The sequence below is a fragment of the Rhea americana genome, unplaced genomic scaffold (assembly GCF_003343005.1).
Source record: "Rhea americana isolate MKP2758 unplaced genomic scaffold, rheAme1 scaffold_4, whole genome shotgun sequence".
In the NCBI taxonomy this organism is placed as follows: domain Eukaryota; kingdom Metazoa; phylum Chordata; class Aves; order Rheiformes; family Rheidae; genus Rhea; species Rhea americana.
The window spans coordinates 11,591,896-11,614,101 of NW_028186534.1; the positions used below are offsets into that span (position 1 = coordinate 11,591,896).

At 41.1% G+C, this 22,206-nt stretch overlaps 1 protein-coding gene across 1 annotated transcript in view; it reads left to right on the top strand.

The window, feature by feature from the left end:
• Positions 1 to 22,206, top strand: part of COL9A3 (collagen type IX alpha 3 chain) — a 44,658-nt gene that overhangs the window by 3,302 nt on the left and 19,150 nt on the right. Inside the window, exons 3-16 of the mRNA XM_085314164.1 lie at positions 3,523 to 3,558; positions 4,207 to 4,278; positions 5,821 to 5,874; positions 11,614 to 11,649; positions 12,871 to 12,894; positions 13,439 to 13,492; positions 14,202 to 14,255; positions 15,196 to 15,237; positions 16,640 to 16,696; positions 18,421 to 18,474; positions 18,977 to 19,030; positions 19,520 to 19,573; positions 20,382 to 20,435; positions 21,654 to 21,707. Coding sequence (XP_085170290.1) covers positions 3,523 to 3,558; positions 4,207 to 4,278; positions 5,821 to 5,874; positions 11,614 to 11,649; positions 12,871 to 12,894; positions 13,439 to 13,492; positions 14,202 to 14,255; positions 15,196 to 15,237; positions 16,640 to 16,696; positions 18,421 to 18,474; positions 18,977 to 19,030; positions 19,520 to 19,573; positions 20,382 to 20,435; positions 21,654 to 21,707 — 699 coding nt within the window. The remainder of the gene's footprint in view (positions 1 to 3,522; positions 3,559 to 4,206; positions 4,279 to 5,820; positions 5,875 to 11,613; positions 11,650 to 12,870; positions 12,895 to 13,438; positions 13,493 to 14,201; positions 14,256 to 15,195; positions 15,238 to 16,639; positions 16,697 to 18,420; positions 18,475 to 18,976; positions 19,031 to 19,519; positions 19,574 to 20,381; positions 20,436 to 21,653; positions 21,708 to 22,206) is intronic.

The window sequence follows — 22,206 nt, forward strand, 5'->3', positions numbered from 1 at the left end:
CAGCAGTGAACTTTCATAGTGGCTCTGTAAGAAAGGCTGATCTAAACAGAAAACCTCACTGATTTGCAGCTGTTCCTTCTAAAGTGTTCCTTAGACTAAAGCAGAGAGTTTACTACAAATCACACTCTAGTTTTGTAACACAAAAAGTTCAGAGCTGGTATCTTGGCAGTTTCTCTCCTCTATTTTTCACAATAGAAGGCCTAAGGAGGGCACACTGGAAGAGGCAAAAGATACTCTTTTCATGTTAGTCACAGTGAGTATGGGGAACTCACTGCAACGGGACATCTGTGTGGTCAGCAGACTTCAGGAAATGGTGGCTATTTTTGTGGATAGAAAGAAAAAGAAGGATTTGAGAGGGATAAAGCCCTTCAGACCTTACATTGTACAGCTGTCAGGGAATTGGAAAGGAACAAATTCATGCAATTATTTTTTCTTAATTCTTGCTTTCTACACAATATTTTATACCTTCTTTATACCTGGAACTGCATCACTTATGTTTGCTCTTGGAAACAGGAACTCAGGCAGTGTTGGCCACATGAGCCTAGGCTGTTTTATCCATTGCTAAAAGATTCAGAATGTTCTCTGTGGGACAAGACCAAACAACAACATCTAATTAATATGAAGAACTTGGTCCTAATTAATCAAATTGCTGAGTAAAGTATTTAAGGTGCTAAATCTTGCAGTCCTAGCTTGAGCTTGATGTGTTTACTAAACAGGAATAATGTCTCATGTTGAACAGACTGAATCTACGTCTTTCTTATGGATCTAGATTGAGCCAGGTGTCCTTTTAGTGTGAGGTGGTCTCAGCTGTTCAGGGGCAGACTCTGAGACTGTTTCTGCTATTCAGTAGCATCTTTAGGCCTTTAAGGAACCGCACAGGAGAAGAGATCCAGAGCTGAGCTTTCTGTGGCTAGTGCTGAGCACATTCGTACAACCTTCTTGCTTAAGGACTGCCATTTTTTTCTAGGAACACTCTCTGAAAAGTTCATGACACATGAAATCTGGCACTGCTTTGCATTTTCATGGCACTGAATGGGGAGGAACCTATGGAGCCTGAGTGGTTGTTTCAATTTGACTGCTGCAATGAATGAATGAAAACATTATTTTATCTTACTCTTTAATAATGAGACTTTTTAAAGCATAATCAGAATTTTTCTGGACTATATATCTGCAAGTCTCCTGAGTCCTGAAAGCCACATATCTTCATAGATGGCTTTGGATAAATGCTGTGTAGGCAGAATCACTCAACAATTTTTGGTTAAATGAGGGCTGCCAAGGTGTTCAACAGTCCCCTACTGTAGGCCTCGAACAGTGAGCAGTGCATAACGCAACACATCAGGACATTTCTAAACAAACCTTGAATGAACCTCATAAGCACAGTTTCTAGAAGCTGCTGCTTTGATTCGTGCCTTTTGGTGGGAACTGCAGCATTCAGTTCCTATGACATCTTTTATAATTACAGTTTTCAACATGCTTCACATCTCATGCTTGGTAACAAGCAAAGTATCTAGTTCCCAAGAACAGAAACAGCATGTTGTGATTGAAAGAATTAGTGACAAGTTCCTGTGAATTATTTCTGGGGATATAATTCCCCAAATTGCTAATAAGCCATTGTCACTTCTCAAAAATCACACTTTTCCACTCCCCTGCCCCCTGTCTCCTGGTTTGACTTTAATGCAGACTTACTAAGAAAGAGTAAACTTCCTTCCCTCTCCTGTAACACTCAGGAGAGCACTTCCTTTTGCTGACAGCAGCTGCCTCTAATTCCCAGTGATCTGGCAATAGGGATATAAACACTGATTAGACTTTTGATTCAGCTGACTGAAATTCTAGTGCTCCTGCTGAGTTCCCCAGGGGTCCGTAACAGCAGGATTGAGGTTTGAGATGGTCTTGAACAGCTTTTGCTAATGGTGTGGCCTTGCTGTATGTATGTATTGCCATCACACAGGCCAGAAAAAATGTAGGGGCTGGTAATGTAGAGTAATGAAGGGAGGGGGGTAAACCACCTATTTTACCTTTTCTAGCTGCTTTTCCAAACCATCCCTCCCAAATGAACTGCTCCTTTCATTTTCCTGCCAAGGGACCTTCCCCCCCTATGATAATGATAACTATTTATGGAACATCTGTGGGCAAAGGACAGCAAAGGAATTGCTTCATCAAGCCAGTGCACAAAGATCCTTCTATTTAACGGCCCTGCAGTCTGTGACTTTGCTCAGTCCCAGTGCGGTGTGTAAATCCTTGCCTGTACAAATCAAAGCGACCAGTCTTGTTAGAGATTTGCCTACGGACTTCACAGTTGCCGACACAGTAAATATAGAAACATGCTATAAATTCCATCAGTTTGCTTCCTGCCTTATAATTGTGAATCGGCAGACCCACGGTGGGGATAGTGTTATAGAAATAACCTAAAAATATAGAATTAACTGAGCCTTGCTCAGTTAATAACTAGCCTGTTTCCATGCAGGTTTTCTTCTTCTAAGGTATCAGCATATCCTTTCCCTGCTGCTCACAGTACGTGAGCCTCTCACAGTATTTAGTGCCCGTATCCTAAAGCCAGGAGGGAGGGCCCCATCCAGAGAGCTGGGACACAGAGGAGCAAAGTGATTTGCCTTGGGATAAGATAGGGAACTGAGCCAAGGTCTTTGGCTTTGCAGCCAAGCTCCTTTCCTTTTTTCACACAGATGATTACCTCTTTCAGGGACTAACAATAAAACACAAATATCTTGTTGTCCAGGATTCACGTGAGCTCCTGAACAAGAGCTGCTGAGCTGGAAGGAGTGATTCAAAAACCTTTTGAATTTTGCTTCACCAGTATCTTTAATGCTGTTCTTACAAGTGGCTTTCCATTAGGATGGGGAAAAAAATGACCACAGATTCTGTGGTGTAAAGTGGTAGGTGGGCTTCAGAAGCCTTTATAAAATCCAGATTGTATGATCGGGTTAGGTAGAAATCAGTTGAGGAGGTTGTTCATTTGCTTTTGTCTTCAAAGTTTAACCATATGAAGAAAGTCTCTGAACACAGTTTGTTCACTCTTCACTTGCTGATAGTCGCCAGCTCCTGGGAGTATCAGAAATTCATAATATGTCCTAGAGTGCTGGATCTTATCATTCCATCTCTTTCTTTCATCAGGAAGATGTGTGAAACCTGGAATAGTAAATCAGCTTGCTCTCTGTCCCACCTGCAGGCAAGCCAAACTGAAAATGAAATCTGAAATAATTCTGGGTTAAATTGTGCATGTTGGGCACCATTCAGAATTGATTGATTCTCTCTGGGAGATGGGAAGTATGTGTGGGTTTCACTGAATCTGATATTGTAAATGTAGAAAAGGCTATCCAGGTTTTTCCTGCTTTAGGGTTAGCAGGATCCAGAGCACAGCAACTTGATGAGGTGCTAAATGTGGCAAGTCTGAGTGGGCTTAAAGGGAGACTTGAGCCCTGTCATCACTGGATGTGCAACTGTTGCAAAAGACAAGAGCAGGGAGAGGTTTGGCATTGACACTGATGTCTTTTCTCTTTCATTTAGGGAGAGCCGGGCCCTCCTGGTTTGCCTGGTCCACCAGTAAGTATTTCTGATCAGTACCAACTTTTTGCTTTTGAGAAGGAAACGATATGCAAGTACTAAGGATTATACCAGGCTCACTCACCTCTTGATCTGCAGCAGGATTCCCACAAGCAGTCAGTGTACCCAGGTGAACTTGGTACTGACCCTGGGGACAAACACATCTTCCTGTTTCAATGCTAGAGGAAGCCATGTCTGAAATAAAGCTCACCCATCACCAGCGTAACAAAAACTGGCACCAATCCACTTTGGCATGGTTGGTTTTGGCATCAGACAGGGTATGCTTCAGCGGCCTGGTCTGCCAAAAGGTGCTGAAAATTGTCCCTGCTGGCATGGCTCTTTGCTTTGAACCACACTGTGATGTGTATACCCTTTTCCCTTTTTACCTCTGCGCTAGGAGCAGCTTATTGAGAACTGTATGTTTAAGCAATTAATGGGGTTGCAGGGAACTGAGCCAGGGCACTGAAATGTGTTAGGTTTTGGATATGCACTAATGAAAATTTTCATCTCTCTGGAAGAATTGTTCTGTGTTGGATGCTTTAAGATTAACACATCAATAAATGAACTTCCGTTTTCTAGTCTGTATCAACAGATGCCACATTTCTGTGGTTATAACATTAAAAATAATTTCCTGTTAATGTGGTTTAGGGGCCAAAAGGTGCACCAGGGAAGCCTGGAGCAGCTGGCGAAGCTGGATTACCTGGTCTTCCTGGAGTGGATGTGAGTATTTTGCCATCTTCTCTTAGACTTTAAATGTTTTACATAGGCACTGATGTTCTCCCAAAGCATCTCATCAACTTTCCTTGCATCTACTAGAAAAGCAAAGCAGGTGCTGGATCTACATATGTGTTGTGTGTTAGAGAAATTTTAAGAGATGAAAGTGCAGTTAGCACATTGGAAAGATCTCTGTTTTTTGCAGTGCCTATATTTATTCATTCTGAAATCGGAACCTTTGCATCACAGTTACAGGATTTGTTCCAGGTGATCAGTTTGGATCACATAATAAAGTATTCTGCATTTTTGTAGCAACAGTGAGGAGAATGTACGTTAGCTATCGTTGTAGGATTAGTGGAAGAACATTGTATACTTACTATGCTAACTATGATGCAGAACTACCACTTAAGCAACTTGTGCCTGATTAAGAAGCAAGGATATGAAAAGTAGCTAAGTAAGCTGAAAGAATTTAAGTTTCCCTCAAGTTCTATTATAAATATATCCAGCCTGCTAATTTGGATTCAGGATAAATGTCTTAAATCATGGGTACAGACAGTATAGAGCAGCATCGTTCGGGGAACTGTAGTCCCTAGAACCAGACTGCTTAAGTCTTCCTCTCAAATAACGTGTAGTTAACTGACATCCCTCTCCATGCCTCTGACCAGGTCTTCACATTATAGTGCTCTCTATGAGAACATGGAAATGAGAACTGCCGGAAGTAAACTGTCTGCTGCTTTTGTCTTTGCTAAATGAAATTTGGAAGGTAGAAACTAGAATTAGTGAGCAAATTTTCCTGGTGTAGAAGGCTTTACAGAATCTGACTCCACAAGCCTATGTTCCCAAAGCAAAACTAACTCTCTAGAAGCTGGAATTTCATAAGTTTCAGAAACATGTAGCTACTTTTTTCCCCCGTAACATCTGTTAATAAGCTCCAAGTCATAGCTAAAGCAAGCAAACAGTTCTCAGATTCATAACTGGTAGGACTGCCCTCTTAGAGTAAAACTTTGCAGATCCTCAGAAGCACACTGGACAGTTCTGCAGGAATATGAGCATCTGTTGGCATTTCTGGGGCAAAGCTTTTGGAGCATCCTTCTGGCAATCCAGTCTCACATATTAGCTGAGGCTTGCAGATCACTGGCATGGTTTTTTTTTGCTGCAGATCTGAACAGATAACTGTGTACAGTCAGATTTTCACAGCTTGCCAACCTAATGCCATGGTAACTGAGTGTGTGTAAGTTCTTAGCGAGCACATTTTCTTTTAACAGCAGACCAGGAGGAAGCATTCAGTCAGCTCCCACAGCTAAGCTGAGAGACAGCAACTCTACTAACTGCAGTGACATGACTACTTTGTGGTTGTCCATCCACACCTAAAATGCATTGGGAACAGCAGACATTGAGTTGCTTCTTGTTCTTCCTATGTAACTGAACACAAAGAACATGGCTAGGCTCTCCTGAGAGCCGGCATTCTTGATAGAAAAAGTGACTGGGATTTCCTATAGCTCTTATTAATATTTATTTTGTATTCACACTTTCCTTTCATTTTCACAGGGTTTAACAGGAACTGATGGCCCACCTGGCCCAACTGGGCCTCCAGGAGATCGTGTGAGTATCGCATTAGGCTCATTTAAATGAGCGTTGTCATCGATTGTAGTGACTTTTGGTTCTTTTGCAAATTGGTCATACAGGGGAGTTTGTTTATCTGTAAACCATTGCAGAATGTTAGGACCCTTGAAATGAAGCCCCAGATGGCTTTTATCTAAGCAGAGTGTGAGACTCATCTGTCTTTTGCAAGGTTTTGAATGGGTGTGGTTGGCCTCCGTAGTGAGAATCTCAGTGCAGAACAGCTCTTGTGATATTTTGAGTGTCTAAAAAGTTCCTTGAAGCACTCAAGGAAACAGCATGAAACACAGACTAATTAACAAGTTCATCAAAGTGAAGCTATTTTGACCTTTATTTGAAGTCTGAGTACACAGCCTTTATAATCACTGCTGCTATGTATTAACTGTTTAAACTTTGACCTTCCATTAATTCTGGGGCTATCCGTATGGTTGACATTATTAGTTGCTTCATTACTTTCCCACTCAGCATTGCAAAAAAATAAGAGGATTTTTTTGCTTCCTACGTACTGCAACTCTGCCAAGGGGCACCACAGGGACAGAAAAGTGACTGCCTGAGATTTTACACATGCTCTTCAGATCCTCTGTGATGGGACCAGGAAAGCAATTAAAACTCTGTTACGACATTAGGAACAAAACATAAGAGAACCATTCAGCATGCATTTTATCCAACTTGACTATGTCCTTGCTTCCCAGTGTGGTGAGGTAAGAGTTGCATCCAGAGCCTGTTCCATTTAATGAGTCACTCTTGAATTCAGGGGCTGCAGTAAATGGGCTGAACATAGATCACAGCATGGAGAGGTAAAAAGAGGTAGTGTTCGTACTGGACACTAACTTGTTCACTATTTCCTAATAATTTTTTTTTCCCCCAAGCAGTTACCCAAATTTCAAGATTCTAACTTCTCTCCTTTAGTTGAAGAAATGAGTGATAGAGCCACTTGTCTTGATACAGTCCCCTTCCTTTCCAGTGTGCAAGGAACAGTTTCCTTGGTTGCTGGGAAAGTCAAAGAGCAGGACGCAAGTGTCTTAGTCACAGGTTCAGGCCTCCATCCACCAGCACTGTACTAAAAACTCTCTCCTTTGCTTTTCCTCAGGCCCATATTTCTCCACAAAGATCCATGAAATCTTGACCACTCTGACTGTCCAGCACCTTCTTGGAATTGTTCTCTCATTTTTAAAATACAGAAGTTTAGAAACACACAAAGAAGACTATAGGCAGTTTTGAGCTTCAAGCTTGTGCTTGGTGGTAATATTTGCCCACTTTAGCAAGTCCTAGTCTGCAGGGTAATCAAGTAGAATTACTGTAACTACATGCTCAGATTTGATGTGCTTTCCCATGTCCTACAACTCAATCTGTCAGCATGGGGCAAACTTTGGACCTGCTGTCATTTATGGGAGCTTTTCAAGGTCAGTGGTCCATCTTGAAAATTGTTTTAATTGGTCTAAAAAACCTGGGAAAAAAAGCTCCAATGCTCCAAAAGGACAGCATCATTATCCTGACTTTATTTCTTCTGTCCTGGTTTAAGAATGAATTTTAGTTCACAGGATCATTGATATTAGCAGGCCTTTACTGACTGCTGTGGGATTGGTTCATGCTTAATACTACGATTTTTTCTGAATAAGCATCATCTTCTGAAGTGGACTGCCTAAGTGTGCATATGGCAGTGTGCTCATAGAAGACAGTCCATTTTTGCTAATATATTAATAATATTTCTTTTGCTCTGCATGTACCAACCCAGCAGACCAGCAGAGATTCGTGTCTGACCAGGGGCAGAGTACCATGAAGGTGGCATGTAAAAACAGTTTGTATCATGAACACTCCTGTCACTGAGAGGACTCAGGTTTTCTCATGGTTCTGTTTTCAGACTGATCGGATTAGGTGTAGTTAGTCTTTCAATAAAAAATGGCTCATTTTTAGACAGGAGGAGCTGGATTCGTACCTCGCTGCTGGATATTGATATCTTTCACTGAAAAGTTTCTTAAGACTATTTTGAAGTTCAATTCTTAACATTACTTATAATACTGAAAGCATCAGTAAATCAGCAGGTTTGTAAACAATTGATGAAGTGCTGGTGCTTTAAGAGTACATAATTCCTCATATTTATTTATGGATTCAGAATGTCGTGTTAGTCAAGTGTTTCTCATGCTCCATAGCTGTATATTCAGAAATTATATTGCTTTAGAGTGAAAAATTACTTTGAGATTGTTTTCTAATCAAAAGAGAAAGAACATTGTCTGACTCACAACTCATTCTCCTGACCAGAGTAAGTTATTAAAACAGAGGTGTAAATTAGGGCCCCTCCTTTGAACTTAACAGAGTTGCCTCAGATTGCTCAGGGACTGAATGATCTTTTACAGTACCAGGGATGTTCACTACTATGTGATTCATCTTAGGCTCTCAAATATCAAAATGAATGAGTATGAAGTGCCAATGCTTGACACTTTGCGTCTGCCACAAACCTTCTGGCATCTGGGCCAGGTTGAAAGAGGCTTGCTGCTGGTTTCAGATGGGACAAAATTAGAGTGTAAGTCAGTAGCTGCCAGGAATTCAATGTTCTCTTTTTAAATGAAGTGATCCCAGTTTATCCCATGGGCATCAGTGGTTGTAAGGACTTTGGGCTAAAGATAAAAGTGACCAAAAGAAAAGCAGAGTAACATGCAGCAAGAAAAGTGAATGAGCTGACATTTGCAACGGAGTTGATTTTTATTGGATTACGGTTCTTTCCTCATAAGGTGGTTCTTAATGAGGCACTTGGGTCCTTGAGATCTTTAAGTTTAACAAGGGAAAACATTTCTAATCTCGTTTGGTATGCAGAGCATTAGGAGAGGGCTGGAGCCATCCCTGGGATCACCAGCAAGCAGTCGTGGTCTGTGATACTTTCCAGGTCTGCCCATCTTGTTCTTTTGAGCCTAGGCGAGGACACAGTTTATTTTCACCTCAGGAAATCATTCCCCAGATGTCTTTTGTGCAGCATTTGGAGAACGTGTGGGAAACCAGTTTGGAGAATCTGGCTGGCCAGAGACTGTGGGAGCCTCATGCTGTATAGTTGCTCTTTCTCCTCTGTGTAGAGAGATGGTGTTTTTTCTGGCCTGATTTTAGCACAGTCTGTAAATAACAGTGTGGCTCCTGTGTTTGAGTCTGTCACCTTCTCACTAAGTTTGCCTTTATCTCAGAAAAACGTCAGCTGAGAACAATACGAATGCAAGGTATTCAGCAGGGCCTTGAGCATCAGCATAGCTTGGAAAAATTCTCTGAGAGGGCCGTGTTAGTACTGTTGAGCAAACTCATGTCATTCGTCATTCACCCCAAATTAGACAGGCACTTCTTCACCTTCACTACTCCTTTTTTGTGCTTTTTAAAATGAGTAACAAAATGATTCTGCTCTCATCAGCTGCCTGCCTTTGATGTTCCATTCCCCATCGCAGCTAAACCTGTTTCCTGAGTAGTCTCCAGGACATGAGGATGCCAGTTGGCGACACACAGGCAGCACCTCTGGGAAATACCTTAGCAGGTCCCTGTGCACAGTCCCACGGTGAGATGCCAGTCAATCAAAATGCTCCTACAGAAGGAAAATCTCTTCTCTCCACATGTAGCTTGTGGGCTGCTTTCTTCAGGCAACCTGCCACCTGGTATCCATAATGAGTGCTGTGGAAATGTTTCCGAGTTTTTATCCTCTAGTGGATCCACTTTTTAGAGGCTTTGTGTTATTTTTCCTTTGACAATTGTTATTGGTCTGCAATGGGTTGAATTGGGTCACACTGTCAGTTCCTATGCAGCTGTTCCTTCTGCTTCTGGAGCACTGGGCAATGGCAGACTATCTTACTGATGGTGCTGATTTTTCCACCTGGATACAGCAAGTTGTAAATAGTTTATTCCAGGGCCTTTGAGAGCTACCAGCTGTAGCTTAAGGTTGTGATGCAGTATTAGTTTGGGTCTTATCATTGTATTCTGGGTGCTCACGAGATGCCCAGAAGTTCAACTTTTGCAAACTGAGTTCAGATTTTGAGCTCTAATTCAGCCAAGATTTGCATACTTGTTTAGCATTAAGCACTAATGGGGGTTTTATGCCATTCAGGAACTCTCATAAAATTTGTTTCTTAGAAAACACCTTGTATTTCAGTGAATTGTTTTTGCCAGGCCTGTTGACTACAAGATGTTTATATATATTTTTTAATCACTCTTTCCATCTTCATCATTCCTAATTTAGTTAAAGCTCCAGGTTTCTTTACATCACACAAACCTGACTTTTGTTGTGGCATGTGATAGGGCTTTTTTTATAGATGATTCTTTGAGTGGGATCAGTTTAATACAGGAATTCTCCCAGCCTGACGCAGCTTTTTGAACCATTCTAAAGATGTTGCCACATTTCTCTCTCTAAGCAGCAGTCACAAAACAGCAACAAGATCAGTAGCAAGCGGCTTTTAGACCCTCATTCTGGTGTGCTGTCACGCAAGTGTTTTTTTTGGTTTGGGGTGGGGGGGATTGAGGAGGAGGGAATAACAAGCTTCTTAGTCACTGCAGTCCCAGGGAGCAGCATTAGAGTTGCTGATCATATCTACATTGAGATTTATCCTCTTGCTGACTAATGTTTTATTTATAGTGAATGCTGTATTGTACTTATACAAAACCTAAGCCTCTAATTATTGAAGTGAATGAGTCCAGGGATGATATTATTCATCAGCAACCACCCCAAGCCTGTATATAATATTCGATTAGGGAGGAAACATGCTTTTCTACAACAATTGTGTGCAGCAGTCCAAATCCTCTCTATGATTTTACCTGCCAAACAGAACTGTCAAAAGCCAATTTTTCCATAACCTGTTGTCTTGCTTCATCAGTCTGTAGGCTCAGTGGCAATCAAACACATCATATAATGAAGACTTGTTTTATTTGTTCATTCTATACTTCCATTCACTTTCGGTTTCTGAATTACTACCTATAATTAGTTTTACAGTCTACTGTCCAGAATTGACATATTTGCAACATAATAAAGGGATTAAGAAGGCTCACTTGTTGTATTATCTTTAGTTAAGCAGAAACTTAATAACTTCAAGAATTACTTCATTTTAGACTGAGACATAAGGTCACCAAATGGTAGTCAAGCTTAAGAGTAAAATGCAAATTGGAAAAAGGAGATTGGGGATTTGCCAAGGAAGCTAATGAAAAAGCAGAAGCTGCCAAATCAAGATGTCTTTGCTTGAAGGGAGAATGTATGAATTAATAAAATTCACTAGAACAAGTTCAAAGTTTGTAAATAGTTTCAGATAATTTAATCGTCAGAACTACTTCATAAAATCATTTTGAATTTTCAAATCAAATGAATGAGATTGACTTTATGAACCTTTAGATATTCATGGAGATTAAGCTGAGGCCTTCTATGATTTATAGAAATGCCTAATCTTTTAGGAGCAGCTCATGGTCATCTCTCAGATGTACCTGGAAAATGGTTGTTTGGGACCAGTTCTGAACATTCCTCCTTTCTGCCTTAAAATATTCTTTAGCCAAATAACAAATCAGGAGTGTCAGAGTTGTCATCCATAAGTGTTTGTCTTTTTATCTGTAAAAGCTAAGCATCTGTAATCGTGTGCTGTTCCCATAAGACACTGATGGACTTTTCTAGCAGAGCAAACATTGGCATCCTGCCATGTGGATTTTTTTTTTTTTTTTTTTTTTATCTGTAATTGTTGACCTGCTGATTTATGTTCTGCTGTTTGATTCCTATAGGGTGCATTAGGACCTGCTGGACCACCTGGACCAGCTGTAAGTAACTCTTAGAGCTGCATATATAAAGGTGGTGCGTAATGTTGTGTGAAAACCATCACCGAGAGAAGATAAAAGCCTAGTATCCTAAATAAAGGGATCAAGCTCAAATGAATTAAAAATTTGATTGAGATTGTTAAATATGTATGTTTGACCTGTTTGGGTAACCCAGGGCCTGTTCTGAGACTGAAATGATAAAAAGCAATACAGTTTGGGAGAAAGACTGACATGTCAAAGGCTCCCTCTGTTAGACAATGTCTTTCATATTGTCTTAAGAAAAAAAAAGCCTCATTCATATATTGACTTATTCAGCTGCATAAAAATTTCTAGTCATTCTATGCTCATTTTGAAATCCATATAACTTTGTTAAACACCTCGTAATTTATTGGCAGCACATTTAATCTTAGTTATCTGGGTCACTGGGATGATAGAAGAATCATGCTAAGCTGATGATGATCAGAACTGATGTCCTTCTTTAAAAAAAAAAAAACGACCCCCCCTCAAATCTTTTCTTTCAAATTACATAATGAATATATATCCACATTCGCTACAAAGCCTAACAATTTCTAAACATAACTTCTCTGATAAATCTATTTTTGAATGTTGCATCTAAAAAAGATAGTATCGTAAGGCTAAGCAAACTATCAGCCTTTTCCAACAATTATTAGTATCTCAGTTTCTTGATGAAGTGATCAAGCAAGCTGAGCCTAATTGTGGAGCTTACTGCACCAAGTGAAATACTTGAGTTCTTCTGGTGAGCTGGAGGACGAGCTGGAGACAGAGTGCAGAAGCAGTCACCACACTTTTTTCCTTGCCTGTTTAAATGTGCTCTCCTGGCACAGGAACAGAGCAGGAGAGAAAGACTAGCAGGTCTTTGCGGGTGTGGCACTGCAGCGAGTGTAGGTGTCTTTTGTTGGATGTTAGATAAACAAATTAGAATGTTGTCCTCAAAAATGTGTCCCATTGTCACATCGTATGTGGCTTTCTTTAGAGAAAAGATATCTCTTAAGTAACAGGGATATAAAGGGAATACAAGTTATAAGAGGCAACAAAAGTGTTCATTAAAATACTCCAGCTCTGCTTTGATTGCAAATTACAATAATTAGGGGCAGGGGAGTGCTAAGGAAACTTAAGGAAAAAAATTAGAGAGTCATTCTCTGAGGTGTTGCTCCTCTTCATATGTTCACTTTCTAAGTGATTTTCTCCTAATGTTGATTCCAGGGCAAAGGACTACCAGGACCTCCAGTAAGTAATGAGACTCTTTTTCAGAAAAGAAAAAAAGGTTTAAACTATCATATTAACTTTATTGGGTATTCTAAGTTTTTTTACTGAGTGTTACACATCCACCCCAAGCCTTAGATCCTTTCCGTATGCTTAGCAGAGGGATACGGCATTCTGCATGTGGGTAATATTGTGCTTTTTTGTTTTGTTTTTTGTTTTGACCACAAAGCATTTCGCCACTGATGTAAATTCAAAGCACAACAGCCTTGCAGTTGCCAGAGGTGGCCATTTCCACAGCAGCTTTCATTCAGTGGGTCCAGGGCTATCTCAGAACTGCCCTGTGTCAGAGAAGAGAGAAGGTGTTAGTAACGTGTTATAACAACATCAGGAGCATGTTAGGGAGCCCAAGGGGATAGAACAAAAGAAAAGGGTGGGCATCAGTAAACTGATTGTTTGGGTGCAGGATTGGGCTCTTCTGCACTATTAAACAAAGCCAAACTGTTTGCCCCTGGACTGTGGGAGCTATGTGAGGTTGCCAAGGATGTAAAGCTCTTTTCTCCTTTGACAGGGGCCTCCAGGACCCAGTGGACTCCCAGGCGGAAATGGATTTCGGGGTCCTCCTGTGAGTTTCTTCTACCATTTGATCCCCACTTACTGAAAATGCTGCAGCCATGGAAAATGAAGTTCATTTCTGGCCCTTTATTTTGTTTTGGAAGCATGATGAGCAAGATGCTGCAAGCTCTACAAAAGCCCGTACTGTGCTATTTCTTATATCAGCTTGTGCAGGGTCACTCCAGTCCACCAATGCAATGTCAGTGGTTTGCAACTGCTTGCAGCGGTATCTTCCTTTACCAGCTGTGAGCAATAACAAAAGAACAGCCAATGTCACAGTAATGGTGGTCAGTTGCCAGATGTCATGCACTTTCTTTACTGAGAAATTTATTCCACCTCTTTCAATATCTTTGATACGAAGCAAATGAGCAAAATGGGCCTGATTCTTCAATCTGACTGGACCCCTTTTGCAGAAGCAAACACTCATTTTCGGTGCCCACAGCTCCACTGGAAGTGCAGAGCACTGAAAGCAGGGAATGTAGGTGCAGAATATATTATCTTATCCGCCTCCCTATACTTGCTTATACATCTGCTATTTTCTTTGCAGTCACATAATCCTTTGCCAAAGGAGAGGTGCAGTTTACCTCCTTGGTGATACCTTCTTGCCCCTCATTCACAAATATGCCATGGTATTTAGTAATAACCCTTTCTCTCCCTTCACATTTTCATTCAAGTGGTTCATATGGGAAATTCTTACTTTTTTTTCTCACTCTTTTTAGGGGCCTTTTGGTCTGCCAGGTTTCCCAGGGCCTCCTGGACCTCCCGGACCTCCCGTAAGTTTAGACTTGCTAATAAATGTGAGAAAATTCCCCATGAGGAGTTCAGGATTTTTGCGTTACTGCCAGAACATGCATGTTTTATTTGCTGTTATTGCTGTGAGCACTCCCTTCCCGGGCTAAATTTCAGCAGGCCATAAACACTGTGCCCCAAGGAGAGCAGTGACTGTTCATGGGCTGCACTTCCATCTGCTGATTCTGTTGTTGCTATTTGTGCTATAAGGGGTCAAGGAATCTCACAACGTCCAGCCTTTATGGTGTAGGCAGATCGCAGGGTAGACTTTTTGTCCTTTCACATAAGAGCTGATTGGATCATTACAGAATTTATCTTTCTGTCATCATACACTCCTGAGAGAGGCCTCTTGTGAGAGTGGTTGAACCTAGCACCTGCAGCCAACTGTCCAGCTGCACTTGCAAAGCCCTGGGAGATGTGTTGGGCACCATGCATGACCCAGCCCCAATGTGGGGCAAGAGAGTCCTGCCACAAGGCAGCACAAGAGCAGGCCACTTAACCTTAGAGCAAGCAGGGCTTGATACTAGCAGGCCTCCTTTGGGTTTGCTGTGTTTTTTTCTGGAGAGTAAAATAACTGAATTGGACTGTCTTTCACTAAGAACTTCCCCTGGGCCTGGAGGAGGACCAGACATGGTGCTTCTTCTCAACCACTGCCATCATGTCCTAAGGCTCAAAGCTCTTTTCCTAGCTCAGCTGTGGGTCTCCGAAGGGATAGATACATGGCTGACATGTCTGTTTTGAGGACTGGTGCAGCTCATAATGTTTGTGACAGCTCTGAGTTCGGGAACTGCAATTTGCACTGTGTGACTAGGTATCCAGTGCGTGTTGATTCAGCTGTGTCTGTAAAGTGCATTTTCTAGAGATCATGCTCCCTCTTGGTGTTTGTCTTAATGTATTTAAAAGTGCACATTTTATGAACTGCAGGGTCTTCCAGGCATCCTTCCTGATGGTGGTGGGGATCTTCAGGTAAGCTTTTCTTTGTGATAAAAATATTTTGTGTTTCAATCTCTGATGTGATTTTTTTGTTGACATATTTGGGTGAATGTGAAATCATTTAACATGTACCAGACAGACCTGTAGACACAGGTCTAAATGCTGTATCATACAAGCCCCCTGCATTCATAACTGTTTACAAAACTGAGGTGTTTTTTCAAGGAGGTGGATATAGTAGGGCTGATCTTGTGCTTGATCTTGCTTTCCAGTTTGCTTTCCAAAATGCAGGTTTGCATACGTTCTTCATTTGTCAGTTTAACAGCAACAAGTTTAACGTTTGACAAATGACAGCAACTTTTCACACATGTGTTTCCAACCCTGCTTTGTAAAAGAAAAGGTCATACATGTTGCACTGTTTATTTCCATGGATGATCATACTGCATTCCTATGGGTATATGCTTTATTTAGACATTCTTCTATATGTGAAAGTTTTGATTCCTGTATTTCAAGGGAATAAATAGTGTGTTAAGCCAATGAATGATGGAAGTAATTTTTCTAGATTTCACAGCTGTTGTTGTGACAGCATCTTTGGTTTTCTAAATGGCATGCCCCAAAAAAGCTCAGAAACTATTTAGACTGCGTTGTTGGAAGTCATGTGGAACTTAATAGAAAATGATACTATTTTTGCAATTTTTATTTAAGTTACCCTGTGGAATATATTAGAAAATTGTATTCCTGCTAAAGAGGTATAGCCTGAGGTTTTATTCAAAGAAACAAACAAACAAAAGCTGCAGAAAAAAATCTCATTTATACAGTTTTTGGAGTACAGGCCCTAGAGCTCCCACGGATTTCCACTAGGGGCTCACCCAGCCCTAGACATCTGCAGATAACAGCTTATTAGTCTTCCGATTAATTTTTCACTAGGTCCCCTTCCCATAATCTCTAAAGCATATACTTTTTTTTTTTTTTTTTGATTCAGTGAGTTGCCTCATGGAAATTAATGGTGGTCCACATGAGCATAAAATTCAGTATGTTCCTAATGGTTTGCAAGACACAGATCCAGCTTCACTGGAAGACTGTGGTTCTCCAGCATTTGGGGCTGTGAACCACTGTCAGCTCTCAATTTCTTATAGTCCATCCTGAACCTTTCCAGCAAACTCTGGAGTGCAGTCGCTCTCGAAGTGAAGCAGGCCAATAGTAATCCATGATCTTGTGGGTAATCTGCGGCCTGTGGACCAGTTTGGGACACTCTGCCATAGCAAAATGCCAGAGGACGCTTCATTCTGTGAATGAGCATGCTATAGTGGATGTAGCGAAAAGCCCACTAATGTGTGTTTCCAAATATGGCCTCGTTCCCTCTCTCTGGTAATGAAAGTAGCTTCCCCAGATACATGTGTGTACTTGATAAACCAGAAAATGCTTCTGTTTCTTGCAGTGCCCAGCTTTGTGCCCACCAGGTCCTCCAGGTCCCCCAGGAATGCCAGGGTTCAAGGTAAGAAAAATGCCACCTGCAAATAAAAGGGATTGCCTCCTGAAACAAATGCTTCTATGAGCTCCAGGGCTGAAAGTATAGCTTAATCTTAAACTGTTTAACATGCAGTCCACTTCTCTTGTATGCACTACACCTATCTAAAACGTCCAAGCATTATCCTGAGTGTATGCTGTTGAGACAGAAACTCCCTAAAGCAGTGAAGTGTGAGATAAGAGTAGGATGAAGGACCTGATCCTGCCCTCTTTGCAATAGCAGCTCTGCTGCTGAACTCAATTCTGTAAAGTCCTTAGGCCCAGCAAAGTTCATGTGAACTCTCCCTTCAACTGCAGCAAGAAGTTTTACATTCTTAAAAGTAAGTGTATGCATTTACAGGTTGCACAGGTTTGTGACTCTGTACCCTTGCAGATGGTAGCCTTTGTTAAATACAAGTTTTGACTACTGACTTTGACAACTACTATTCATTCTGAAAAGTGAAATTTAACCCCTTACATAGGGTGAGCATAAGGATTAAGCGGCAAACAAGCCTTGCAAGATGGCCTTGTTTTTTGGACTCAGCTGATAATCTAGAAAAAATGGACAGTAGCACTATAGGGCTGTCTCAAGAACGTTGTGCTGCCTTTTCAGGGTTCAGAGTTGTAAAAAAAATCTCTTCAGTTCTTAAATTGTGCTCACAGATCCTGTGAATATAGAGATACATATTTTACTGTAGCGAGGCATAACTCCAATTATAATTTCATTGTTGTTTTATTCCCTGTCTAGTGGCACACAGCTTTCTGTTTATGTTGTTTGATGCTCACACAGAAATTCTAGGTTGCAACCCTCAAGAAACCTCACTCAGCAGTTAAACCTCCTCTGCTCCGTCTCCACCATGATTCACATGAATTCTGTATAGTGGGTACACTCCAATAAGTAGCTGAAGTAACAGGAACTGTGATCTTCATAGCAGAAGTTGGCAGGAGGTGGAATATCTCCTGGGAAATGTTCTCAGTTTCTTATGAACTGGGCTTTTTGCAGATCTGTTTGGTCTCTGAGCTGAGTCACAGATATCATTGGAAACACATAAATTTTAGGGCATGACTGTTCAACCTTCATAGCCTATGAAATGGAAAGATCTGTGAACGTCTTCAGTTAGGATGCAAGTGATATGTAAAACCACCTGCATGGTGAGGAATAACATCAGCCATGGCTGAAATTAGTCTGTGTCTCTCCCACAATAGCAGGAAGGGAGCCAAGACACAAACTGAATCTGAGTTTTATATAAAAGATTTCAGAGACATGGATTTCATTGCAAGGCTGATGATGCAGACATTAAAGATTACTTAAACAAAAGGGAAGTTAAAGATGCAGAATGTGGTTTTCAGAGTATCTCAGCCCTGATTTTAAAAGCCTTGGAACTGAGTCCTGATCACTGACCTGGTTTTGAGAATTGTATCCGGAGACCTGTAGCCTAGTCTCACTCCAAGTCACTCCTGAAAACTGAATCTGGTTATTTCTTGAAATCATATCAATTCTGACACAGTGATGCCCAGCACAACAGACAGGAATGGTTCACGGCTAGCTAGTCCCGAAACAGGTCTTTTCACATCTTTATAGCACAGGTATAGGTTATTTTCGCAATAAGTTCTTTATACATTACTTGGGTTTAGATCTTAAAATTACCTAACAAAAATTAAATTTTAGAATAAAAATACTGGAATGTGGTTCTTTTGGGCTCTTATTTCTAGGGGCACACCGGCCACAAAGGAGAACCTGGTGAAATAGGAAAAGAAGGAGAGAAGGTAAGCTTCATTTTAAGGAGGGTGGGAGAGGATTTTTCCTCTTTAAAAGCACCATAACAAAGTGTTTTTTCAAGAAGATGGGAAGAAGTGACACAGTTGGCTGAATAACAAAGAGAAATTGAGGTTTTGATTGGGCTTGTCATATGACTGTAGTGTAATTGCTTCCATTGCTCTGTATGTATGTCTGTGTGTTAATACTTCAACAAGATTTATCTTCCCAATAATCTTAGTGTTGAAAATCAGCTTCATAAGTTAACTCCTATTGTTTCATATGCAGGGATGTCAGCTCAGGAAAAAGCCCTGCATTAATCACTCAGGTAAATTCCTGACTGATCAAGTGTTCTTGCACGTAGAAGAAATTGTGCATAATGTAGAAGCAAATTCTAAAGCCTAAATCTGAGTGGGAGGGAGCTCAAGGAGACATAAGATGGGAAGGTACCTGGATTTGGATTGGCAGGCTCAAACTGTCTCTTTTCTGGTCTAATTCATTTTTCTCTCTCAGGGTAGTCCTGGCCCTCCAGGTCCTCCAGGCGTTCCTGGCAGTGTTGGCCTGCAGGTAACACCTGCTTTTCAGACCGATCCCTGTGACCTTTTCACTGTGAAATTGAATGGCAGCGTTAGTTATTTTGCATTGCAGAAACAGCTATTGCCTCTGCATGATAAGAGATATGAAAGTCAGTTGATGCTGGTGGGAAGAATCCTGCTTGCTTCACTGAGCTTTAAGTCAGGTCCTGGTATTGGCACATCACCTTGCATGAAATATCCAAGCAATAGCTGCTTTTTTGCTGGTGTTCTTTGTCTGAATTTAAAATTGAGCTCTGGACTGGCTTGAGAGCCTGGCGAGTGGCTGGAAGAGAGCAGGCACTCTGAACTCAAGTCCTGTATGGTGGAATCCACACAGTGTCACTTGCTCAAAGATTGTCACCAACAGGCAAAAAGTCTTGTCTGTGCATCAGAAGCTATTTCTGTGTTGATAAGTTGCTATATCATTCTGTTTTATGTTTTAACAGTGGTTAGGTTTTAATTGATTTATTTTCTTAATTAGGGTCCAAGAGGACTAAGAGGACTGCCTGGTCCAATGGGTCCAGCCGGTGACAGAGTAAGAAAAACCTTCTCCTGATTTTCTCACTGCACTACCAGTTTCCCCCCTTGCAAAGTCCAAATGGTCGGTGTACATTTGTCCTTGCTGAAGACCACTGGGGAGCACATAAAGATGCAAAGTGCAGGCCATTTCCTGCACATCCTCCAGACAGACCATCCATCCAAAGGCAGGAAGAGTCTCTATGTCTGAGGGATTCACAGGATCAAACCCAGTGTTACTTTGAGCATTCAGACAAGGACAAAGTGCTGCCTCAGCAGGACTGACCGTGCTACAGAATCCTGCAAAAAAAATGAGAAGCATTTTGTGAATAGTTAAATCTCTATCCCTCTCTGCTTACAAGAGAAAGCCAAAGAACCACTGAACGGATGGAGATTTGCATGATATGGAAAGTCTCCAGAAACACCAGGGTTTCAGGTCTGATGCTGCGCCAAAGACTTCAGGAAGAACTGGATTAATTAACCTCTAGCTAATCATGATCTTGGTATTTTGCCAGGATCCCTTGACCACTGATCTAGAGACTGAATTGTTTGTGTTTGAGAAAGCCATGCCTTAATCTAAGAATGTGAATGTTTTCAAGATGTCAAGGCAATGAATGATATTGGTATATCATAGAGATAATGGTAGGGAGAGTCACAGTAGAAAAATAGCTCATTCAGAAAGGAACCTTTTGCAAGACTGTATTACAAACTAGCAAGAGGTATGGGGTGTCTTTCAAGGATGCTGTGTTTTCTTAGACTACAATATGAGGTAGGGACTTTACCCTCTGCCAATGACAGCATTACAATTAACATATTTTTCTTTGCAGGGTGACATCGGTTTCAGAGGGCCACCTGGAATCCCAGGACCTCCAGGGAAAGTCGTATGTATCCATTTCTTGGTGGCCTTTTTGGCTTCATCTTCCACAATCAAAGTTTCAAGTCTACCTTTTCTGCACTAAGCTCTTTCCTGTCAGTTAACAGTAGGGATGTGTTGACCATCTCAATCAGATTATCTCCTTTGCCTTTTTCTCTCCAGTTAGAGCAGTATCATTTCACCTGACCCAGATTTCATGATGTCTTTCCTTCGGTGATGCCCCATGTGCATTCTGCCACATTTTACCACGTTTACCACATTTTACCACAGATTTACCACATTTCCAAAGCTCTCTGTTCTTGGCTGCTTTAGCAGCTGTGGGCAAATCCATGTAGACCTCTGTTTCTTTCCTGTGTTGTACCTGGGTAAAGCTCTTCTTGTGAAGAAGAGATCTAGGGAGGACTTAGTAAGTGTCGTCCTGAGGCTACTTCCTTTGGGCCTTGATCTATGGTTAGATCACAGCTCACAAGAGCTTTTGCTACAAGGCAAAAACAGTCAGTTGTGCATTAAAGATGCAATCCTTTTGCAAAGCTGTGAGGTGAAAAGAAGGGTAGATGAACACAGAGCCTGCACACCTAACTGTGGACAGACCCCTTTACCCTCTTTAATGTGCCGAAATAAGAGACTAGAGCTGCTTCTGCAGAACTGTGGACTTCCTGATGGCATTTTCCACTGCTCCCTAGCTTGTCATCCAGCCTCTCCTTAGTGTGGTTAACGTAACATCAATTTTACAGCAGACACCTTCATTTATTTGTGACAGGCAACACATCACAATCTGTGATGATCCCAAGGCAGTACCACCCTCTGGGGATCCTTCCCTAGTCTTTACAATTACAGAAGAAATTAATTGAACTAAAATTAAATGAAGTACTGTCCATCAACCATTAATTATGCCAAGAAGGACATAGGCAGTAAATATTAATTTTTTTTTTCTTTGACCCTATTTCTATATTGGTTAAAGAAAGTGCTTCAGAAAATGGAGGGAAACATGGTCTCTGCCCTAAGGGACTGCTAGTGAAGTCCCTGCTGCGATTTGTCTGTGTACCAGGAGTTACAGAGTGTAACTAAGAAATTACAGCTGAGATCTGGGAGATGCGTATACTTGTGTCTGGCAGTGGTAATGCTAGCAAACAGCACAAAGAAGTCTTCATCATTCACACACTTGAAATATTAGTCTTTGTCACTGTGATGAAGATGCTTAATGGCTTTTCCCCTATTGTTACAGGGAGACCAAGGAAACAAAGGACCTCAAGGATTCAGAGGGCCCAAAGGCGATACTGTAAGTGCAGTAAAGCACTAGCCTGATAAAGTATTGAACATGAGATTCAAAAGAGTCTATCTTACAGCTTTATTATGGCCTGTGCGCTTAATTTATTTTTTAATGCTTTACAGCATCCCTTCTTAAAGCAGAGTGGGATTTGAAAACTTCCTTGTTAATAGCTGAGAGGCAGGTACAGGAAGATTACACTGGCAGGGGATAGCTGGAAGTCTTTGCTGGAAGATAGTTCTTCTGTGTTTTACTGTCAGCATTCTGTGTGTTTTCAGTCATTTTATTTAATTCTGCCTATAAAAAGGGGCTAATTGTTCTTATATACATCTTCTAAAATGCTTTGGGAACTGTGGATGAAAAAAACTAATTAGTGGAAATATTATTTCTAGACATTTTACAATTTTAAAATTAATTATCTTCCTTCAAAAAAAATCAACAAACATACTTAACCAGTAGTTTTATGGGAAGCTATATTCCCCTTCATGGGAAATCTTGTATTTCAAGACAT